At 36.0% G+C, this 21,871-nt stretch overlaps 1 protein-coding gene across 2 annotated transcripts in view; it reads left to right on the forward strand.

The window, feature by feature from the left end:
* Positions 1-6,403: 6,403 nt before the first annotated feature.
* The window catches only part of APCDD1 (APC down-regulated 1), a 28,026-nt gene continuing 12,558 nt past the window's right edge, over positions 6,404-21,871 (forward strand). Inside the window, exons 1-4 of one of the 2 annotated variants that reach the window (XM_087891325.1) lie at positions 15,641-15,704; positions 16,609-16,712; positions 17,275-17,452; positions 18,738-19,269. In XM_087891325.1, the coding sequence (XP_087747451.1) occupies positions 17,373-17,452; positions 18,738-19,269 (612 nt within the window). In that variant the 5' untranslated portion in view covers positions 15,641-15,704; positions 16,609-16,712; positions 17,275-17,372. Of the gene's footprint in view, positions 7,825-15,640; positions 15,705-16,608; positions 16,713-17,274; positions 17,453-18,737; positions 19,270-21,871 lie in introns of those variants that run through there. The other variant, XM_034429450.3, reaches the window with a different exon arrangement.

Genomic DNA, 21,871 nt, shown 5'->3' on the forward strand with positions numbered 1-21,871 from the left:
CTTCCTTCCTTCCTTCCCTTTGCAGCAGGCAAATAAATGGCTGCTGATGTGTGTGAAAGGGAGCAAGGGATTGCAAGCATGGCTGGCCATAAAGTCACTCTTTCAGTGCCATTGTAACTCCAAATAGTAGCTAAATGTAATAGCCTTTAAGCAATGACTGTTTATGACAATTCAACAAGCTTATGTTCATTCCAATTTTCTCCTTCACATTATTCTAAAACCCATGAAACAGTTCATATGAACTAGTCAGATTTAATCCAAAATAGTTCCACCTAAATCCTATCAATAAAACCCAACATTTGAACTTTAATTAAACTCAATTAAATGCTCAATCTCAATCTTACCAAATCAGCTTAAGTATTTAATTTATTTGTGGACCAAGTTAATAATATATTTGTGAAATAAAATAGCCTTAAGCTATGGGTTTATCTGCTTAGCCTTGTTCTGCAAAATTATGTGTCATCTAGTTTGATTTAGAAATTTCTCGGTGAGACTTTTATTAAATGGGTTAACTGTTCCCAGGTCTATCCTTCATTACATTCCCAGACCAAAAGTGTTCTTTAATTGCTTTAATCCAATTATATTTTAAGTGAGTCAAGAACATGGTGTAGAAATTCAAAATCATGATGAATATCTGCAGAGATTGCCCCACCATCAGTCAGTATGGGCCATTAACCAATTCTTGGAAGGTAAGAAAGCACGGTATCTCTCCTTACTGTCCAGTTTACTGAGAAGACAACCTCCACTCAGAATTTCCTATTGTACATCAGAAATTGTATCTTTCAACTTGTACCAGCAAAGATGAAACTGTCTGGTTCACCTTTTGCATTTCATTTTATTATAGGCAACACCTTTACTCTATCTGGTTTCTGGGCATTGTGGCAGGAACACTTTCTCCCCCAATACTTGCTCCCCTCCATTTTGTTCTCAAATGGTAGGCTACCTAAGCTTTTTTTATTTGTTTTAGCCATGGAGCATTTTTAATGTGTAAAAGGATTTTCCATACTCTGTTTTTCAACCAGATGAAATTGGCAAGATTTCTGCCAGTTTTCCCTTCTTTCTATTCCACATAATAGAAAGAGCCTTAAAACTCTTTAAAAAAAAAAAAGTCTTATCAGATAGGAATGTAGAAGGGAAATCCACCAAACAAATGTGATAAGTAGTATGTCCATTCAGAATCCAATGCCACCATTTTGGCCAAAGCCAAGAAGGGGTTGAGAAGTGGAGATTTCTCAAGCTGGGTCCATTTCCACCTGGTTTGTATACAGGTGTTAAGTAGCTTAAAGTTGCAGGCAAGGCAGAAAAAAAACCTTGGATAGGTATTTTACTGTAGTTTCAATGCTTCTAGCATATAGATAATAATGCTGCTAGCCAAAAAAAAATCCCACTTATGTCCCATTAGCTAAGGAATTTAACACTTTTGAGTATATTGTGTTCCAACCATACAATATGTGCGACATATGCAAGCAGACAGTGTTGGTTTTATGATACCTCAGGGTGATCATATTTTCCCACCACTGCCCACATTCTCTTAACATGTTGATGCAAGTGCTTCTCAACAACAATTTTAATTCTTTTCTGTATGTTTTGGATGCAATATTATCATATAATAAATGTGGTCATAGTGTAAATCCTGAGGTTTTTTTAGTTTCTCAGTGCAACTACACAGTTGCAAACTCACTGTCTCAGTTGGGAATGGGTCAACTTGCCACAGCCAACTTGCTGCAGCAAACTCACTGTGGCCAACTCACCACAGCCAACTTGCTGCAAAACAGCTCATGGCGGGACAATTTAACAATTCTATTTAATTATTTAAAATAAATAAAAATTATTTTAATTTTTGCCATTCACATTTTATTTTTCTTTTGCACCTTTTCTTTAATGATTCTATTCCACCATATCTTTGATATTAGTGTAACTCTTGTCCCTCGGCTTGAAACCTCAGTTTACTTGATAAGAAGAGAAGATTTCTTTCCCCAAAATATTTTTTTCTTTGAGTTGGAGAAAGATGTCATCTTACATTTGCTGAAAAAAATAGAAGGTATTGTTGAAAATAAGGGAATAAAGTGAAGATTTAAACGGCTACAGACATCATTGCTGAAAAGTTTGACTGCGGCTTTTCAAGATTAATCATTGTTTAGCATGGGATATTTGCAGAGGTTTTTTAAAAATTCTATATGTAATGTACAAGTTTTATTCCTGTTGAGTTTCTTCTTCCTAATCTTCGTTCAGTTTTGTTCCCTGTTTTTCATTTTTCTCCATTCCTACTAGTTTGTCACCACTTTATCCTGAAAGGGAAAGGAATGCACAGGTGTGCTTTCATATTTCACTACATAAAAGTTTCTGAGAGAGAAAATAGATTATATAATTACCATGGGTCAATTAATTTTATAACTGATTGTTTTGTTTGATAATGTTAATTTTAATCAATGATCATACATTTAATTACTATTTGCATTTTTTGCTATGATTCTACCTTTTTGCAATGTTGTCTCTGGAAAGTATGTAATACATTCATACATTGATGAATAGATTAAAAAATTAATTATACTGACCACAATAGTCTATTGTTATGCTTATATATAAAAATAATATAAACAAAAACTGTATCACTTGTATACATTTATGGCAGAGAGGAATCTCATTATTGGGTTCAACTGGAATTGGCAATCCTAAATTAACAAATGGTAAGGTTGGACACTGAACAAGATTTGTGTGTGTGTGCATATATTCTCATATCTACCTTTGTGATGGGAACCATCCAATTGTCTCTTCAGATAAAACAGTATTGCAGATACTCCTTTTGGATAAAAATAGTATATTAAAACTTATCTTCTCCCTTCTTTAGATATTTTGAAAAAGCTTATTTTGATTATTGTTTTAAATATTCCAAAGAAATATGAGAAAGGTTGTTCATTTTTTCAATGGCAATTGCCTCAAGGGGAATATGGATTTAAATTTAGAACTGTTAATCTGGAAGCTAAATTTTAACTCTGATTATATATTGCTATGTATTTTGACAATTATTTAATGTGCGTTATCTTCTTGCTGCTTTTCGCTTAAGTTGTACTTTTTGTATGGGTTTTTGTAAATAAATATTAAATACTATTTCTTCAAATGAAAAGTGAAAGCAGCAATTGCAATAAGGCAAACACTTTCTTATTTTATTTTATTTTATTTTATTATTTATTTTATTTTATTTTATTTTATTTTATTTTATTTTATTATTTTATTTTATTTTATTTTATTTTATTTTATTATTTTATTTTATTTTATTTTATTGCAATTTATATGCCGCCCTTCTCCCGAAGGACTCAGGGCGGCTTACAAGATAAAAATTCAACAATATGAATTAAATATAAATTAAAATCCAATTAAAATTAATTAAAATTATTACAATGTAAAGAAAACCCTTTTAAAAGTGGCAGCATTTAATACATTTCAGGATGTTCTCTATTCTTGCACAATGAAACTGTTATTTAAATTGGCCATAGGCTAAATAAGAGACTTGCAGCATTATAGCTAGATCATCTATATGTTAACTCAGATGTGAGCACTATATGCTCAGTGAAATCACTCTCTGTTTTAAAGCTAAGAATATTTTTTTAAATTTATTCCAGCAGCACAGTTAGTAGCAAATAACTGTGGGAGCTATGTCTAAATCACCTTGGGGAACCATATTGCCCATTTTGTAAAGTTTTAAAACTTTACATTTATGGTAGAGAAATCGAGGAAGTCACATTAGCATGCAAGGGAAGATCAGTGTTTCCATTTCTATTAACAGACTTAACACCTTGACATTTTGCAAAAGTAGAAAAACAGACAACTCATTTATTATATTATTACATATTACAAATTATTATAATTTATTAGGTAGCCATACCATCTGAAGCTAAAAGCAGGAATCAGTTTAGCTAGAATGTATTAAATTGCCATCACCAGAGAATCCACTTATGACAAACTGAACAAAAGACAATATATTGGAAAATTGATAAAGAACTTATATCCAACTAAAATAGGGCAGTTAAAATGTTATCAGGCATCCAAACCCACTCTGCTAGGATGAAAGGCAGACTTTTCTCCTGTTTCTGAAAATAAAGAGGCACAATAGTAATGAACATTGGAAAGACTTTTAAAGGACAGTTCTTATTTGCTGTGGCATAGAATCTTGTCTTTTATGTACCAGTCCATGAGAGTGTACAGGTGCTTCCTGTTTTTCCTTCTCATCTTTTGCCCTCTAGACCATAGATTTCTAAGTCTTTGTATAGAAGACAGAGAAATATGAATCAGAAACACTTTGCATCTTTGAATATATTAATGAAAGGTTAAAACTGCCCTGATTGCCTTGTAGCAAATATTATCTGAAATTGTGATATGGAAGATAGATAAACAAATAGTAATAACATTTTAAATTTTATATATAGTTTTTATCAGTGGTGAAATCCAAATGTTTTTACTACCAGTTCTGTGGGCATGGCGTGGCGTGGTGTGGCTTGGTGAGCATGACTTGGTGGGCGTGGCAGGGGAAGGATACTGCAAAATCTCCATTCCCTCCCCACTCCTGGGGGAAGGATATTGCAAAATCTCCATTCCCATCCCACCAGCCAGGGGTGGTATTTGCCAGTTCTCCAAACTACTTAAAATTTCTGCTACTGGTTCTCCGAACTGCTCAAAATTTCCGCTACCAGTTCTCCAGAACCTGTCAGAACCTGCTGGATTTCACCCCGGTTTTTATGTTTTTAATAGTATTGTATGTTGCCCAAAATCGTTCTGTGAAAATGATGGGCAATTTTAAACAATTTGATAAATAAATTTTATATACAAATAAAATGTGTGCCATCTCATTTTTGTACATTTGTATTGATAAAGATTAATATGCTAAATGTACTATACATGAGGTTGAAACAATGGGATAGAATCATGACAGCCATCTGTTTTGGGTCAAAATATATTGGGTGAGAATATAAAGTGGACTATTATTATATATAATACAGTGGTACCCGGGCACTTGTCCTTGGTTCCATGAGGCGCAACAAGTACTAAAAACAAACCATGTGACAGACCACCCGACCCTCTGTTTCAGCTGGAAGGTCTTCCTGCCTGTCTCTTTTCCTATGTCAGCAACTCTCCAAGCATGGCCGACTTCTTATCTTCCCTCTGTCGCTGTGCCCCACTTCCTTTTGCAGCATGTCAAATACCAAACAAACAATGAATACTGGGACAACATTTCCACATCAAAATGCATTGAGTACCAAATTCAATGAGAAACTAGAAATTGGCTTTCCCTCCTCCTAATCCAACATTTATATGGGGTAAGATACCAGACCACATATTTCATGAAATTATTTTAATGGAATTACATGGATTACAAAATTGTAATATTTTTAAAATGTTTAAATGTTTAAGCCTTAAGGTTTCTGTCTGTAAAGTGTTGCTAGTCCATGTGGTTGTGTCCTTAATAATAAGTGATAAAATTGTGAAGATGCTTCCGAAAAGTTTGTGTGTTTTAGCTTTTTTTGTATTAGCCTTATGGCATAACATGGAATATTTCCTTTAAAACCCATTTGGAAGTCCATAAGGCAATAAGGATTCAATAACAGTTTGAGAAATAGTATATTTTGGATTAACCTATTATACTAAAATAATGTTGTGCGCTGCCTAGAATTGTCTCTTGTGACATGGGCAACTATATAAATTTGATGAATGAATGAATGAATGAATGAATGAATGAATGAATGAACGAACAATATACAACTAAAAAATACAGGGCATCCAATTAATGTGACCTATCTGTAGATAAACATAGTGGGAAGATATTTATCTTTAATTATCTGCCATGTTGCATTGTACTACAATCCATTATCTAGATCAGCGGTCACCAACTAGTGGTCCGCGAGAAAATTTTGGTGGTCCGCAGAAAAATTATTTGCATTTTTATATTGCATTAAATACTATTTATCTTTTTAAAAAATTCATATTAGTGGTCCACGGGATTTAAAATTATGAATTTAGTGGTCCTGAAGTCCGAAAGGTTGGTGACCTGTGATCTGGATGACAGCATTTAGTGGAGCTTGGTTTGTTTTGAACTGCTAAGGAAGTTTGGAACTGGTTAATATCTGATGGACTGGGAAGTTGAAACAACAGTTCAGAAGATGTCAGTAGCAAATCATTGTTGTACTTTCACCAAGAAAACCATATGGAGATGGGTATGAATTCACCAAGAATAAAGCTCAACTCCAAATAGCCTTCATCTATAATCTTGGGACAAAATGTGGGTTTTCCCACTATAACAAAGGAGGACTTAGGGAATCTCCTTAAAAATTATGTATTTATTAGATTTCTACCCCAACATAACCAATTCTCAGCGTTGTGCAAATAAGTGTTTATTCAACAACGAAAATCTGGCACTCCAGGGCAAGACTGGGCTACACAACCATCTAAGACTGTTCATTCACCTCTGCCTCAAACTAGAAAAAAAAATTGCTTTCATTCCTTCTCAGTCAGAGGCTGGGATGATGGAAGATTGCTTCGTTGGCCAGAAACTCGGTAGGTCCATGCCCCAGCAGACATAGTGCCCAAATTAGGGAACAATGGAGCCCACCGCTGCTTGCACACTTTTCTATCTTCTCTACACGTGACACAACTCCCAGGGCAGCGAGGACAAGAGAAGATCTGGAGCTTCCCGAACAGAAACAGCGATTTAGTCAATAGGTGTGCATGAAGCAAGACAGAGGGCCGTCTTTTTCTCAGGAGTATTATATAATAAAATCTATTAGCTTCAAGATACCACATCTGCCCGCTGTCGTTCTTTTGCAGCCAAAGGGGGGCGGCGGGGCGGGGGAGACCCCTCCTTTTCAAATTCTGGCTCTAACGTCATCCGCTGTTAGGCCCCGACTTGTTTGGTATCCACGATCAAAGGAGGGCTGAAGCGGCAACGCAGCCTGGGCAGGAACTGCCGGATCCTCCCTTCGAAGCCTCTCCGCTCTTTGTAGTCTCCTTTCAAGTCAAGGGTGTCCGGTTTCAGGCGGCAAGCAGTTCGCCCCGCCCGGCCCCGCCCCGGGCCACCTCAGACCCCTCCCTCCTGGGGTTGCGGCTGGGAAGGGAAATATGAAGGGGAGTACTTGTTGCTGCCACCGCCGCCGCCGCCGCCGCCGCGCTTCAGAAAAAGCCGCAGGAGGAGACGCGGAGGGGAAAAAAAGACGGCGGTCGGCGCCCGAGGCTTGCTCTGAGCAGGCAGCGGCTTCGGAAGGCCAAAGACCGGGAAAGCCTTGGGAGCTGAGCGCGCGCCCGAAGCCCCTCGCCTCGGCCGGCACGAGGCGGACCGCCTTCCCTTGAAAAGTTTTGGCCGGCGGTGGGTGGGATAGCTGGAGGACTGAAGCCCAGGGCGGCAGCTGCCTGAAGACGCTGGAGCCTCGCGCTGCTTTTTGCATTTGGGGTTCGCCCCGAGTTGGGAGGGGAAGGTGCGAGGGTTTGGGGTAGGTTGGATCCCGTCAGGTGGGTTGCGCGGATCTGGACTTCATCCTCCAGCTCAGAACCTTCGCTCGCTCTTGCGCTGGGTTTCGTCTTTTTTTTTTTTTTTATGATTATTATTACTAGCGCGTGTATTCGAGCTTCGTGTGCGTGAGAGAACTTGCGGGATTTGGAAGAACTTCAGCGGTGCGGAAGAAAGGGATTATTAAAGCAAAAAAAAAAGAGAGAGAGATTTTTTTTAAGAGCGCAAAAAAAAAAAAAAAGTCCGGAATAGAGAAGCTATTGAAAAGCTGGAAATGTCCTATCCCTGCTGCATCTTGGTTGGGTACCTGTTCCTAGTCCTGCTCTTGCATGGTGAGTACTCCAGAAAGAAACAGTAATGCATCTGTAATCATCTTTATATTATTCTTGTAACAAGAGTAATTCTTGCATTTTCTAGCCAGACTTCGGGTAAGGCTAGAAAAGCTACTTCTTGCCTTAACTTCAAGCTCCTTGGTATTTGCTAACACTGTTCTTATGGATAACAATAATTTTTCCCTTTAACGTCATTTCAAGCCTTTTGTGTTGTAGTGGGAAATGATATTTTAAATGTTTTCTTTTTGCTGTACAGATGGTTAGAGACATGAGTCTAGTATTTATTGGAGGTATTCTCATGACAGCCAAGTTTCTTATTTTCCTGAAAAACTGAAAGAGGTACATTGGTGAACAATTTAAATATGCAACATTTGTGAGGCTGATTTTTTTTTCTTAAAAATGTCAGCTCCAAAAGCAGGAATTGCTGTATAGATGCATTCATTATAAAGTCTGTTTTTAACAGTTGCATATTTGATATATAAGATCCTGAAAGATCTAACACAGTATTTAGGTAGAGAGAAATTAATATAGTCCCATTTTTGCCTGTTAGAAGTTTCATAAAAGAGCTTCCCACTTTTATTTTCTTAAATGCCTACCTTAATATCACCATGGGCTTAATAGAGAGGCCAAGTTGACTTCTACATCCAAGAAGACCTAGAAAAAAGAGTCTTAGGCCATTGACCCAAACCAGTGTTTGCTTCAGATGCATTGTTCAATAATAAAATGATTGTATATTGCAGTCACAGTTCTTTTTCATTTAATGATGAAATGCCAAGATGTGTTCTAATTGGGGGGGGGGGTTGTGTAAAAGTTATGTACATAAAAGTAACAACAGGATCACCCCAAGCGTTTGTAGAATTTACATTCTGTTCCCAGCAATGCCTAGCTCAGCACTCCACAAATGAGTAATTAGACCCATAGTGGTCTTTTGTAGTTTGATCCTAAAATTGGTATCCAAGAGTACTGAACACTGTTTTTAAACATACGGTTTTTAGTCATTGCCAAATCTTTTAAATTCATCTTAAAACAGAGATATAACTTCATACTGTAGTAATGGCTTCTAGAAGCTACATTACATGCTATGTAAGAAAATACATTTCTTGGCCTGCCCTGACTTTAATGTTCATTAATGTGTATTGCAGTGTTATTCCACACTATTAGTGATGTAATGTACCTCTGTCATGATCCCCTCCAGTTTCTTCTTTTCTAGACTGTAACGTTCATTATTTTAGTCTTTTCTCAAGTGGAAGATAATAACTGCACCATTTTTGCACCTTTTCCATTGTTTTAATGTCATTTTTGAGATGGGATATCTAAAACTCTAACTAAAATTGTAGATGATGTAATACCGTTACATGTCTGTAATAGTGTTATGATATACCTATCTTATTTTCAGTCTTTTTAAAAAAAATTTTTTTACTGTTGCTGCAAAATCTGGTATTCTTATTCCCGATACAATCCCAATGTCTTCCAATAATCATAGCTGCTTCATATGTCATCATAGTCTACATATAATTGGGATTTTCTGTCTTCATTATGCATTATATTACTGCATTATTATTTGACATATGATTTTCACATTTAATATTCTGTTTGTGATTTGATTATCTATGTTTTCAATATGAGGAGAGTGCCTTCAATATTCAGGAGCCCTTTGTTGTATTTGTTTGTATTGTATCTTAATTGTATTTCTCCATTCTGAATCATTTGATTACATCTGCAGCCTGATTATATCTTGTTTTCTTCATCTATTACCAGACCAATATCTGCCCACAAATATATATATATATGTTTTCTGTTGCTCCCCTTTTGCATTAAAGCAAATTTCAGGGAGTTTGAATCAGTGAGAGGAATATAAGGGAAAATTCAACTGTGCAAAAACCCCATTTACTTGTTGCATCCAATTCCAGATCACAATACATCCAAAGGGGATTTACTCATTTCATCCCCCTTCTTATTCTTTAGTTATTAATCAACAAGAGGACTTTTAAATTTGTATAAGAGCTTATGTTTATATAGAAGCCTATTAAAAACAATTATAGATTTAAAAAATTGTTAAGAACAATGCTAATATTCTGCAGCAAGACTTGTTCTTTCATAAAATTCTAGCTTTGGCGATTTCCAATTTAGAATGTCCATAAAAGTTTTTAATATTTTATTTTAAGTTATAGCTGAGGAACCTCTGGGTTCTCCACTTATGAGGTCTGGTTCCCAGCTAGGATAAATGAATGATTGGAATTCTAATCCAGTAACATTATGTTTTCCACCTTACCCTACATGTTATTTGATAGAAATGTTCATTTATTGGATGAATGAGTATCTGCATAGCTGTCCAGTATCTGTTAAATTAATAGAAATTAGTTTAAAATCAGCATTTGAACCTAGATGTGGATTTTATACAGGTGTTTTCAACACATAGATGTTACCATCCCATCTGTTTGGGCACTCTCAAATGCAGAAATGCCACTCCAAATGCAGAAATGCCACTCCATCCTGATTAAAAAAATCTGTACCTTCTAGGTAACTTGTTATTTTATAGATAAAAGGACTGCTTTTTTAAAAAAGTACTTATTCTCCTCCAATAACTCAGCACAACATATACAGACTACATAAATATATATGGTTGAAACAGACATGCATGGACGCCAAGGTGTACTTTAAAATTCTTTGGTCTAGAAGTTAGAATGGAAGGTTTGAAGTTAGAGGCTAAGTAAGGAGAGAAGGTATAATTATAGGGTTAGACTCATAGGTTCATCTGCTTAGAATTACCAAGCTGTTTTAAACTTTGGCTGAAATGTGAAACAAATCAGGGCCAGTAGTCAGATCAAAACAGCCTCTGCCAAGAGAATTTGAAATGGGGAGTTTTGCTTGTCCCTCCCTCAGAGTACTATCAAATTGGGAACATGAGAAAAGAAAAAAGAGGGAGGAGAAAGAATCAGTTGTATATACAGTAAGCATAGAAGTGAAGAACGTAATAGAAAATCATAACCCTTTTGCATTGAAGTAAGGACAGATAATTGGATGGGCAATGCTGGCCTCTTGTGTGTGGGTGATTTTTTTTGTTGCTAAATTTATGTAACCTTCATAATGGTGACATTTGTTTATGACTAAAGGAATCTATAAAGTAAGGCAACTGCCACCTTTATTTTTTATATAATACAGCTAATTGAAGAATCTTATCAGTTTCTGGTATGTATCTTAAATCTTTTATTATTGTTATTAAAGATTTAAGATTTCCCCCCCCCCGAACTAATATCCCTTAAATCACTCGTTTTCAATCTGTGTGTGTGGGCGCGCGCGCGTGTGTGTTTTGTATGATACACCAAACAGTATCAAAGGGCCTGGGGTTCACCTTGGGAGAAATAAAAGAATATTTTAATGCTTATATATATTCTGTCATTACATTTATAATTTACTGTCTCAGCAACTGTAGTCCTTGACTTGAGACTACAATTGGGATCAGAATTTCATTGCTAAGCAAGGCGGTTGTTAAGTGAGTCACACCTGATTTTATGACCTTTTTTGCCATCATAAATAACCCACTGCAGTTGTTAATTGAATCACATCACATGGTTGTTAAGCAAATCCAGCCTTCCCCATTGACTTTGCTTGTCAGAAATTGGCTATGAAGGTCACAAATGGTGATTACACGACTCTGTCATAAAAAACATGTTGGTTGATAAGTACCAGGATTTTGATCATGTGATCATTGTGTGAGTACCAGTTGTAAATCACTTTTTTCAGTTCCATTGTAACTTCAAGCAGTTGCTAAATGAATGGTTGTAAGTTATATATATATTATAATAGATAGATAGATAGATAGATAGATAGGGCGGCAGGAGGCTCCACCCACTCGCCTGAACATCATCACGGACGCTCTGTGCATGTGCAGAAGGTTCTGTGCATGCGCAGAAGTGCTGCGCGCACTCACAATCCTGAACCAGTAGCGGAGATAAGTGAAAACCACTACTGGTTAGGTGGGATATAAATTTAGGATTACCCAGTTAATTAATTTAGGATAGAGGACAGAAATATTACATATAATTAATTTAACAATTTTTGTTGCCTTAAGATGTGATAGATTTGTTGAATTAATTGGAGAATAGATTTGTCAGACTATTAACGCTGATAATCATGCAGGAGTTGCATATTCAGAAATAGTACATTCTTGCATGCAAACACACATTGCCTCCCCGTGGCTTGTTTGTGGGTTTCCTATAAGCATCTGGCAAACCATTGTTGGAAGCAGATGGCAGAGATAATCTAAATGGACTTCTGATGTCTTTGATTTTTGTTCTAAACATGGAGAGTCTTTGTCTATTATTTCTATGACTCATACTCTCTGAATCTTTTCCAATTCCACCACTGGTCAAAACTTGAAAATCTTGTCTGGAAGATTATATCTGTCGGAGCTGCATAATAGTAATATTACATCCCAATCTCTGGATTTTGCTTTTTCTATGGCAAATTCAAGCTAAATTATTCCTTCAGGTCAATTATTAAAATTGACATCATTAATGACTGATTACACAAGATAAAACTGAAAAAAATCTTTCAAGATACTAGATTACATCTAGTAACCAAGCGGGATTAGATGTGGCAATTTGTAATTATTATATATTTTATATCAAATATACAAAAACTGCTATATATTTAAAAATTGAATTACCGGTAATTTCCTTATCTACTGACATTATGTAATGGAGTAAAACATAAAATGAGAAAATTCACTGTATAGAGGGAAGAAGAAAAAAGGAGAAAGAGAGCATCCTATCTCAGTAACTTAGAAATGACTTTTAAAATCCTATATTTATTACTTGTTGAATGTTAAAGAAGGTTTGAATCATGTGACATTTTTCTGTTACTGAAATTCTGATTAAAACGAGCGGTAAAATGAATTCAGAACAGTGGGGTTAATTTATTTTACAATACACTAGGATAGCTTTCCAAAATAATTAATATTTATACTGTACATTAAATGTAATTTTGCTTTCTCAAAATAACTATCACTGTTATACTGAGTTTCCAGCTAGTTAACATGAAATACCAGAATGTTTGGCAAATACATACAGTATATGGTACCTATTGTAATTGACTCCTTTAACTACATGTGCAGTTTCCTTAGCAAGGTTTTTCAGAAGTGATTCGTCATTGCCTTGTTACTACGTCTGAGAGAGAATGACTGGCCCAAAGTCACTCAGCTAGCTTCATGCCCGAAGCAGCACTAGAACGCACAGTCTCCTATTTTCTAGCTCACTACTTTAATCATTTCATCAAGCAGGGTCTCATCCCCCTCTTTTTTTCTTAAATAAAGAATTTTCATCTACATTATTTAAACTTTGGAAGATTCTTTCTAAATTACTAAATACTGAATTATCTAACAAACTCTGCTACAGACTTTCATGGGATACAGTAAACTGTTGCATTCTGTTCATTCTGTGTTCGCTTAGCTGCTTATTATGGTTGGTCACACCGTCAGCCACATGTTTAGACAGGATTTGGCATTTTATGCACCCATCAAGTCCTTCCCAAGGACCTGGGATAGGCAGATGTTATTTGATGGTGTTATAGTTAAAGCTGTTCCAAGCAAAGCTGCCTTTTGCAGTTGACTGATGATGATTTTGTCAGTACCCGATAGTGGTACTCCAGTTATTTTGGGATTGTACCCAATGTGTCTATCATCATTGGTACTATCTTTGCTTTGCTGACTTACCACAGCCCAGATATTTTCAGGCCAGATATTTTTATAATCTTACTAGTTGTTAAATTTAAGACCTTTTACAAACAGATCATGTAGTCTATCACTGAGTTTTAGCTCCTCCCCCTTTATAAACTTTTTTCCTTTAGTAAGTTTGCATCGCAATCACAGATTTAAACATAAGCAAGAAAACATAAGAATATGGCCATTGCTCAGCAAAAAATAATGTATTTAGTCATTCTCTGGTATCTTGCAGTTCCATTTTATATTAAGTCCTTGAAAAAGATACATGTTTGAAGGGATGTATACTGAAATATCTATTGACCCACAGAGGGAAAATAGGTACAGAATTTCAGAAGAACATCTGATTATCCTGTAATAACTTGGCTATAATAAGTTACTGTCATTAGAACTCCATGCAACTTTCATTAACTAGCTCCAAATGGAAAACATTCCAACATTGTGCAATCTCCCATCTTTCTGGATTAAGTAGGAAAAGTTACTATGTTATTAATAATTTACTAATCAGTTTGTATGGCCGTCCAACTCACAATTGTGACTTTCAACAGCTAGCATCAGCAGAAAAACACATAAACAAAAGGCAACAAAATGAATTTTAAAAAGACACGTATCCTTAACTGCAACTACTCTTAACTCTTATACAACAGGCTTGTCTAATATCCTACTCCAATGCCTCAAAGAAGAGCCCCTCAAACTAACCACACTGCTTCATTCTGGACCAGTTGTCTCTTCCAGGTGGTCTTTAAGGATACTTAATGTGTAGTTTGCATTGTAGTAGTCCAAACAGGAAGTGATCAAGTTTAAGGGCTCATGAACAGGGCTTCCCAATCCAGAAGCTGGTGCAATTAATACATAGCATAGCAACCACTATTGGATAGGAGCTATGAATCCAAGAAGATCCCAAATATGTACCAATTCTGTTTAGGGAAGCACTACCCTATCCAGAACTAATGATGAAAGTCCTCAGCTCTGGGGAGCCCTGAAACCCACAGCCATTTGGTTTTGAAGCCTATTCTTCCTCCAGACCCTCATAGCCTTCAATACTGGCAAAGAATCTAGGTGGAATCACTTGGTTGGCCAGGGATAAAGATGTGCAAGTGAGCATCATCAGCATATTGATGTTACTTAATCCCTTACCAAAGACGCACCTCATCTAGAAGCTTCATGTAAATGTGAAATAAAAGCGGGGAGATGAGCTCTAAGGAACCTCACGAAGCAAAGGCCTAAAACTAGACCTGTCTTCCTACCAATATGATTGGAATTAGCCCACAGGGAGGAGGAAAACTACTGTAACACCATTCGCCCCCACTCCTAATTCTAATATCCTATGCTGATCCAGAAGGATACCATGATTAATGACACTTATTTTTACTTACTTACTTACTTACTTAACTTACTTACCCTGTTTCCCCCAAAATAAGACATCCCCTGATAATAAGCCCAATCAGGCTTTTGAGTGCATGGCAATAAGGCCAAGCACTTATTTCAGGGTTCAAAAAAATATAAGACAGGGTCTTATTTTCGGAGAAACATGGTACTTACTTATTTACTTACTTACTCCGGCTGGCTTTTTTGAAGGTCTGACAGATGAGAGAGGGCAGTGATAGATGTTCTACCTCTATCTTGGCTGACCAAAAATTATGAGCAAATGCAATATAGCACGGGTGTCAAACCTGTCACGTTACTTTGCTGTCACTTGACGTATCACAATGTTTTTTCCCTTTGGAGCTGGCTGGGTATGGCCTGGACAAGACACATCCGGCCTGTGGGCCACCAGTTTGACACCCCTGAAAATATAGCAACAAATATCCTAAAGGATGACAAGTCCTTTCAGCAATGATTTGGGATGCAGGGAAAAGAAAAGCTCCATTGCATGTAACTCAGAACTTTGTAAAACTTCTGACAAGTTTCTGCTCCAAAAAACATGTTGCAGAATGTAAAACTTTATATCAATACTCTAATAACAGGGTGACTATTCACAGGTTACATGTTTTCCTTATTCATTTATATACTATCTTTATTAATTTTATAAATAATTCAAGGTGGTGAACATATATAATACTACTTCTTCTTCCTGTTTTTCTTACAACAGTCCTGCGAGGTGGGTGGGGCTGAGAGAAAGTGACTGGTCCAATGTCATTAGCTGGCTCTCAGGCATAAGGTAAACTAGAACTGACAGTCTCCTGTTTTCTGGCCTGGTGCATTAAATATTAGACCAACTGGCTCTCAGTGCTCTCATGTGCTAAACCTATTGAACCATGGAATCAAATAGGCCAAGTCTTAATTTCTCTTAGTGAAAATATTTGCTAATGATTGCACAGTAACTTTTTATACATAGTTATTCAGATGTTCCTTGCATAAAATTTATAAACACAATGAGTATAAACTTGAGATCTATACATATATTGGGTATTAATACATCGTATAATTTTTGTATAATTCTATCAATTCAGATTTCCCTCAGTTTCAGAATTTTAGAAATGAAATAGAAAAAACATTAAATGGTAGTTCTATATCTCAACTTTAAAGGCATTTATATTTTTTACAATGTATTACAGGATGAAGTGTTTTCATGGGATATTGTATACTGTATATAAAGTATATAATAGAGATATTGTAAGTATATAATAAAGACTTGGTTTTCCCTTTACAGTGATTAGCGGATCAGTGCTACCTAGAAAGTAAACTAATCCTGCTATAACTTGTCCAAATATATATAAAAGCTATTTTCTAAATACGTTCTAGCATAAACAAGAAATTTAAATGTATACAAAGAAAGAAATTGGGATCTGCAATTAAACACAACTTGATTGTTTAAAAGAACAATTCTGTAGAATGAGAATAGAAGAGGGTGTTGAAAATAAAGGAATTACTATGAAGTGCAAAAGGCTCAGCAGATGCTCCTGATGCCTTTGAAGATTAGTTATAGCTTAGAAGGGCTGTTTGACTATGAAATTTAACCCTTTTTAAAATGGGCAAACAGGTGTCTCTTTTCTTTCCTCCCGTTTCTCTTTCTTCTTTTTCCTATCCCCATTTCTTTTTTCTTTTTTGCTGTTTCTTTCAAGGAGGAGGACATGTGTACGTGCATGTGCGTGTGTGTGCATGCACACGTGTGTGTAATATGTATAATATCGATTTCTGCATGAGAAAGAATAGTTGAAATATACTGGTAAGCTTTCAGTACTTTTGTTAAAAGTGTCATTTATTTTACTGGCAATTAATTTGATTTAATAACCATTAATTTAGTCAATATTAACTCCTTTCATACCAGCCCTGATTTTTGCAGGGGAAGGGGGAATTATAACTGCTGACAGGTATCCATATTGGCACACATAAAATCATATATGTCACTTATACTCATTTACTGACAAAAGGGAATTTTTAGAATAGGCTTCAGCTGATTTTGGCAACTCCAAGTTGATAAATTTGGAAGCTGAGCATTGCATAGTTTTTTTTCCAAAGTAGTGATAGCATGCATATAATTCGGTATATTTTGGATCCAAGTATTAGAATCCATCAGTCAGTAAACTCTTCATAATATCTCTACAGTCTTCCAAAATTTGCATTCATCATAATCTCCATGTCAAGCAGATGGTCAGTTTCTAGAGCCCTGCATTCACATGTCAAACTATCTCGCATTGCCAATAACGGAAATTTATTTTTTATATATATATTTATTTTTATTAATCTACATTCACCAGAATACTTATAGTTCATCTTTGATTATCCAGGGCTGGGAGAAGGTTCTGCACTTCATGACAGCAGGACTCATCCTCAAACATTAGAAAAGAACGTGTGGCGAACTTTCAAGGAATCACAGTGTCATCACATGCTGAAACATCTTCACAATGGAGCTCGGATTACTGTACAGATGCCACCCATGATTGAGGGACATTGGGTCTCAACTGGGTAAGTTTATAGGCAAACAAAATGATCATATTGGAAAACACTACAGCCTAAAATACTTTTCATTTGCAATCAGTTAAAGGATTTCGATACATTAATTTTTTTCTTCCCCTTAATGATAGTAGTTCATGCTCTCTTTCTCTCTCCCCCTCCCTCTCTCTCCCCATTCCCTCTCTCCCAACTCTTTCCTGCGTCCCTCTCTCTCTCTCCATAAGTATTAAAGTCAGTTCTTATTGTAACATGTGGTTGTTGTGATTGTCTGCAGAATTTTGTGACCACAATCTGTGTATAAGCCATTTCAAATATTTTCTACTTGGAAACTGCAGCATAGCAGAAAATTGTTCATATGCTGTTCTTGTGTTGGGACTTAAATATTATAAGATCTTCTGAATAAATTCATGACTTCATGTTTTATCTTCTGAATTTGTACAAATTCATTTATAAATTGAAATTACAGAGTTATAGTTGACAACCCAAGCATGTGTAAATGTTTAATTGACATTATAGATTTTTTTGTAGAATAAGATTTATTTTATAGTCTTCTTTTACAGTATACTCTAAATTATGTTCTTAGGAGTATTCTCCAGGCATACAGTTCCTTCAAGTCTAATCCAGCAGTCCTTATTCAGGCAAAAGCCACAGTTAAAGTTAATGGGACGATTATTTTGATAAATACCAGTCTTCATTCAAGTTACTAAAAGTCCTGGTGGAATATATAGAAGCTCATTTCTTAGGCAAATTCTTATTTATAATTGGCAAATAGGCAAATTGGTTCATTTTATACATCATCTTTTGCATTTATAATCTGTATACAACCATTTGATACAGGTATTTGTTTAGTATATTAGTGTAGCATATGTTACATTATTAATCTAGAATACATTTATGCTACCGATCTAAAATTTGGTGGATGGGTTCAGTCTTTTTATAGGAATGTGGATGAAGCATCTTTACAGAAATTGCATTAAACTATCTCTATACAGCATACAATGAATTCTTAATATATAATAAAGAGGGAGAAAAAACAATAAGTAAAATAGGAAAACAAGGTGTAGTACAAGAAGTTGGAAGAGAAATAAAAGGCTCTTACCTGAAGTGTTCTGTTAAGAAACCAAAGCAAATATTGTTATATATAGAAGCATTAAAGCTCAAGTATTCCAATTATCATTATTATAAATACTGTGAATAGGTTGTTACTTAGAGATGTATTAACTTCAGAACCTGTTTTGACAATAAGTTTTATAATTTCATACCTTAACAAAGGTTTTTTTTCCCTGTTTGACTATAGTTGTGAAGTTAGAGCAGGCCCAGAGTTCATCACAAGATCCTACAGATTCTACCATAACAATACATTTAAAGCTTATCAGTTTTACTATGGAAGCAATCGGTGTACAACCCCAATCTATACCTTGGTTATCCGTGGTAAAGTCCGCCTTCGTCAAGCATCCTGGATTATCCGAGGAGGGACCGAAGCAGATTATCAATTGCATAACATTCAGATCATCTGCCACAATGAGGCAGAAGCCGATAAACTATATCAGTTGGTGAATCGTACATGTCCTGGATTTGTAGCAGGAGATAAACCTTGGGAACAGAATGTGAGCTATGATTTATGGAGAGAAGAGAATGGCTATGAGTGCACAAAGGCACTGAATTTTGCTATGCATGAACTTCAACTGATTCGAGTAGAGAAACAATACCTTCATCATAATTTAGATCACTTAGTAGAAGAACTGTTTCTTGGAGACATCCACACAGACCCTGCTCAAAGGATGTATTATCGCCCATCCAGTTATCAACCTCCACTCCAAAATGCCAAGGTATGTCAACATTTCAATTGTATTTCCAAGACATGTAAACGAAGTATGTTTTTAAAATTACTTGGCCCAAAGCTTGAGTCCAGATCCCATGCAGGCTTTGTCTGTTTTCCTTATCAGGGTTGCTTGTCTGTCAGGTATGCCTTCTAGACATTATTATCCTGTTACATCTTCCTATCTGACAATCAAACTGCTATATTCTCTTTGCTGGCTTATCACCCATGTTGCCACATTTTCATGTCTTTTTAATTTGCACCTTGGGTGCAGACTTGTAGGATCAAATCTGTTTCATGTTCTTAATATTTTAATTGGAAAGAATGTTGCAATGTATCATTTTTTTCAATATATTTACAGCAGTGGCATCTGGAATAGGTAGTGAGGTACAAAATGATAAAAGCAGTATCATGATATAGGCCCTGCATCTAATGCAGTGTAACATACATGTACAAAAGGGACGGAGCTTGCTGACAGAATGCAACAATATTGCTTTTGTCCTTTTGACGAACAGACATTGCTGCAGACATTGCTGCTTGGCAGAATGTTTTCCTTGGTGGCAAAGAAGCATTGATCCATACTCTCAAAAGTTTCTGCTCTTTAAAATCTGTCTGATAGTTGCAAGAGAATACGTTGCAAAATTTCCTGAAAAACTGAAAAATATACTGTGTGGCCAGTTACCCAGCTACCCAACTGAAAGGAAATTCCAAATTTTATACTTTATTTATTTATTGTTTATTTATTGGTTCGATTTATATGCTGCCCTTTACTAGAGACTCAGGGCGGCTTACAATGTGTTAAGCAATAGCCTTCATACTTTTGTATATACCTGCTTAGTAGGGCTTTCGCCCCCTCTCCAAGTGGTGTTCTTTTTTATACAAAGTCAGTTTATTGCCCCCACAAACCGGGTCCTCATTTTACCTATCTCAAAAGGATGGAAGGCTGAGTCAGCCTTGAGCCTGGTGAGATTTGAACTTGCAGTAATTGCAGGCAACTGGTGTTACTTAACAGTGCTTTAGTCTGCTGCGCCACCAAGGCTCTTACCTCTTTTTATTAAAAGTGAAGTAGTTCATATTTACAGGAAAGATAAAAGTAGAATAAGGTAATGGCAAACTTGTTATCTATAGATTTTCATAATGATTGTGAAAAAAACCAATAAATAATGTATAGTAGTTCATTGCTTTTCAATATTTGCCATTTCAAAGTGCATTTCATAAGATTTTTTCAAGGCCTTAACTTTTTTTCACCTTTTACATACTTTATACACTTAATTTGTTTTATAATATTTTCTCCTTGCTCTTTATCCAAAATATATTCAGAATAGCTTATATGTCTCCTCCCTATTGCCCCCGAAAGGAAGAAGCAAAATGGGGGAAGCAGTTTGCTAAAATGTATTAAACATTAGTCTCCCAGCACAGCTGATAGTATCTCTTCCCTCAAAATTATAAAAAATATAGAAATTATTAAATGGAATCTCCAATGCCTTCCTTTTGAAATGAATTAGTGTTATAAAGCAGCAAAAAATGGGCAATCCTCCTCAATGGGCAGCATTCGTTTATATCAGGCGTGGGGAATGATGGCCCCTTTATGACTTGTGGACTTCAACTCAGGAATTCTGGGAGTTGAAGTCCACAAGTCATAAAGAGGCCATTGTTCCCACCTCTGCTTTATATAATCTTCAAACATTTTTGGGTCTTGCTGATTTCATTGGGGGTAAATGGCATCCATTTGGAGTAGGTTGGGGAACTATGGCCCTTTTACGACTTGTGGACTTCAACTCCCAGAATTCTCCCAATTCCCCACCTCTGATTTAGAACTTCATAAATTGCAATGAAAATTAACTGTTTGTAACAGAATGGAATAACACAGATTCAGGATAAGCATATCCTCTCATGAATCAAAGAATAAAATTTTTGCCTTACAAGTTTTGATTGAAATGTAGCATCCAAGATTGAGGAGAATAAAAATATAAATGGAAGCAATTCCTGAAAATATTTAATAGCATTTTCTCTCTCCAGCAATCTGTTCATATTTGACAAGCTGCTCTTTGCTATCAAGTTTTTCCTTTTTATCTCTCAGTTAATACTACAATTATTACAATGCCCACCACATTAGAGTGCAATATCACAATAGATTTTGATATTTGCATGGAGTATGATTATCATTACAGCCCCAAAAAGGTTAATGCTAATGGGGAAGACTTTTACTGAAAGAAAGAAAAAAAAATGTCTAAGAAAACAGAAGTGGGGGGAGAAAATGATAGCAGTCAACAGCAAGGACAAGAGCTTAAAGTAGAGTTCCTCAAGTGGTGATACATGTGTCCTTCAAAATAATCTGAGGATCATTCCAGCGTACTGGCAGTTTGGTTTATTGATCAGGAGGATCAGAAGCACCATTCAGGAAAAATGTACTTCCATATTACAGCTAGAGTAAAGAAGCCCACCCAGTTGCCTGTGTTAATACCTATTTGAGGGAGAAGGGAACTTGGGAGCAGCTGACAAGAATACAGAGAATGGTACTTGGTCATGAGATTAAGATTGTTTAGAGTAGTGTTTCTCAACTTTAGAAATGCTAAAATGTCTGAACTTCCCAGCTGGTTGGGGAATTCTGG

This window comes from Pantherophis guttatus, chromosome 3 (assembly GCF_059756535.1).
Source record: "Pantherophis guttatus breed Tessera chromosome 3, ASM5975653v1, whole genome shotgun sequence".
Lineage (NCBI taxonomy): Eukaryota > Metazoa > Chordata > Lepidosauria > Squamata > Colubridae > Pantherophis > Pantherophis guttatus.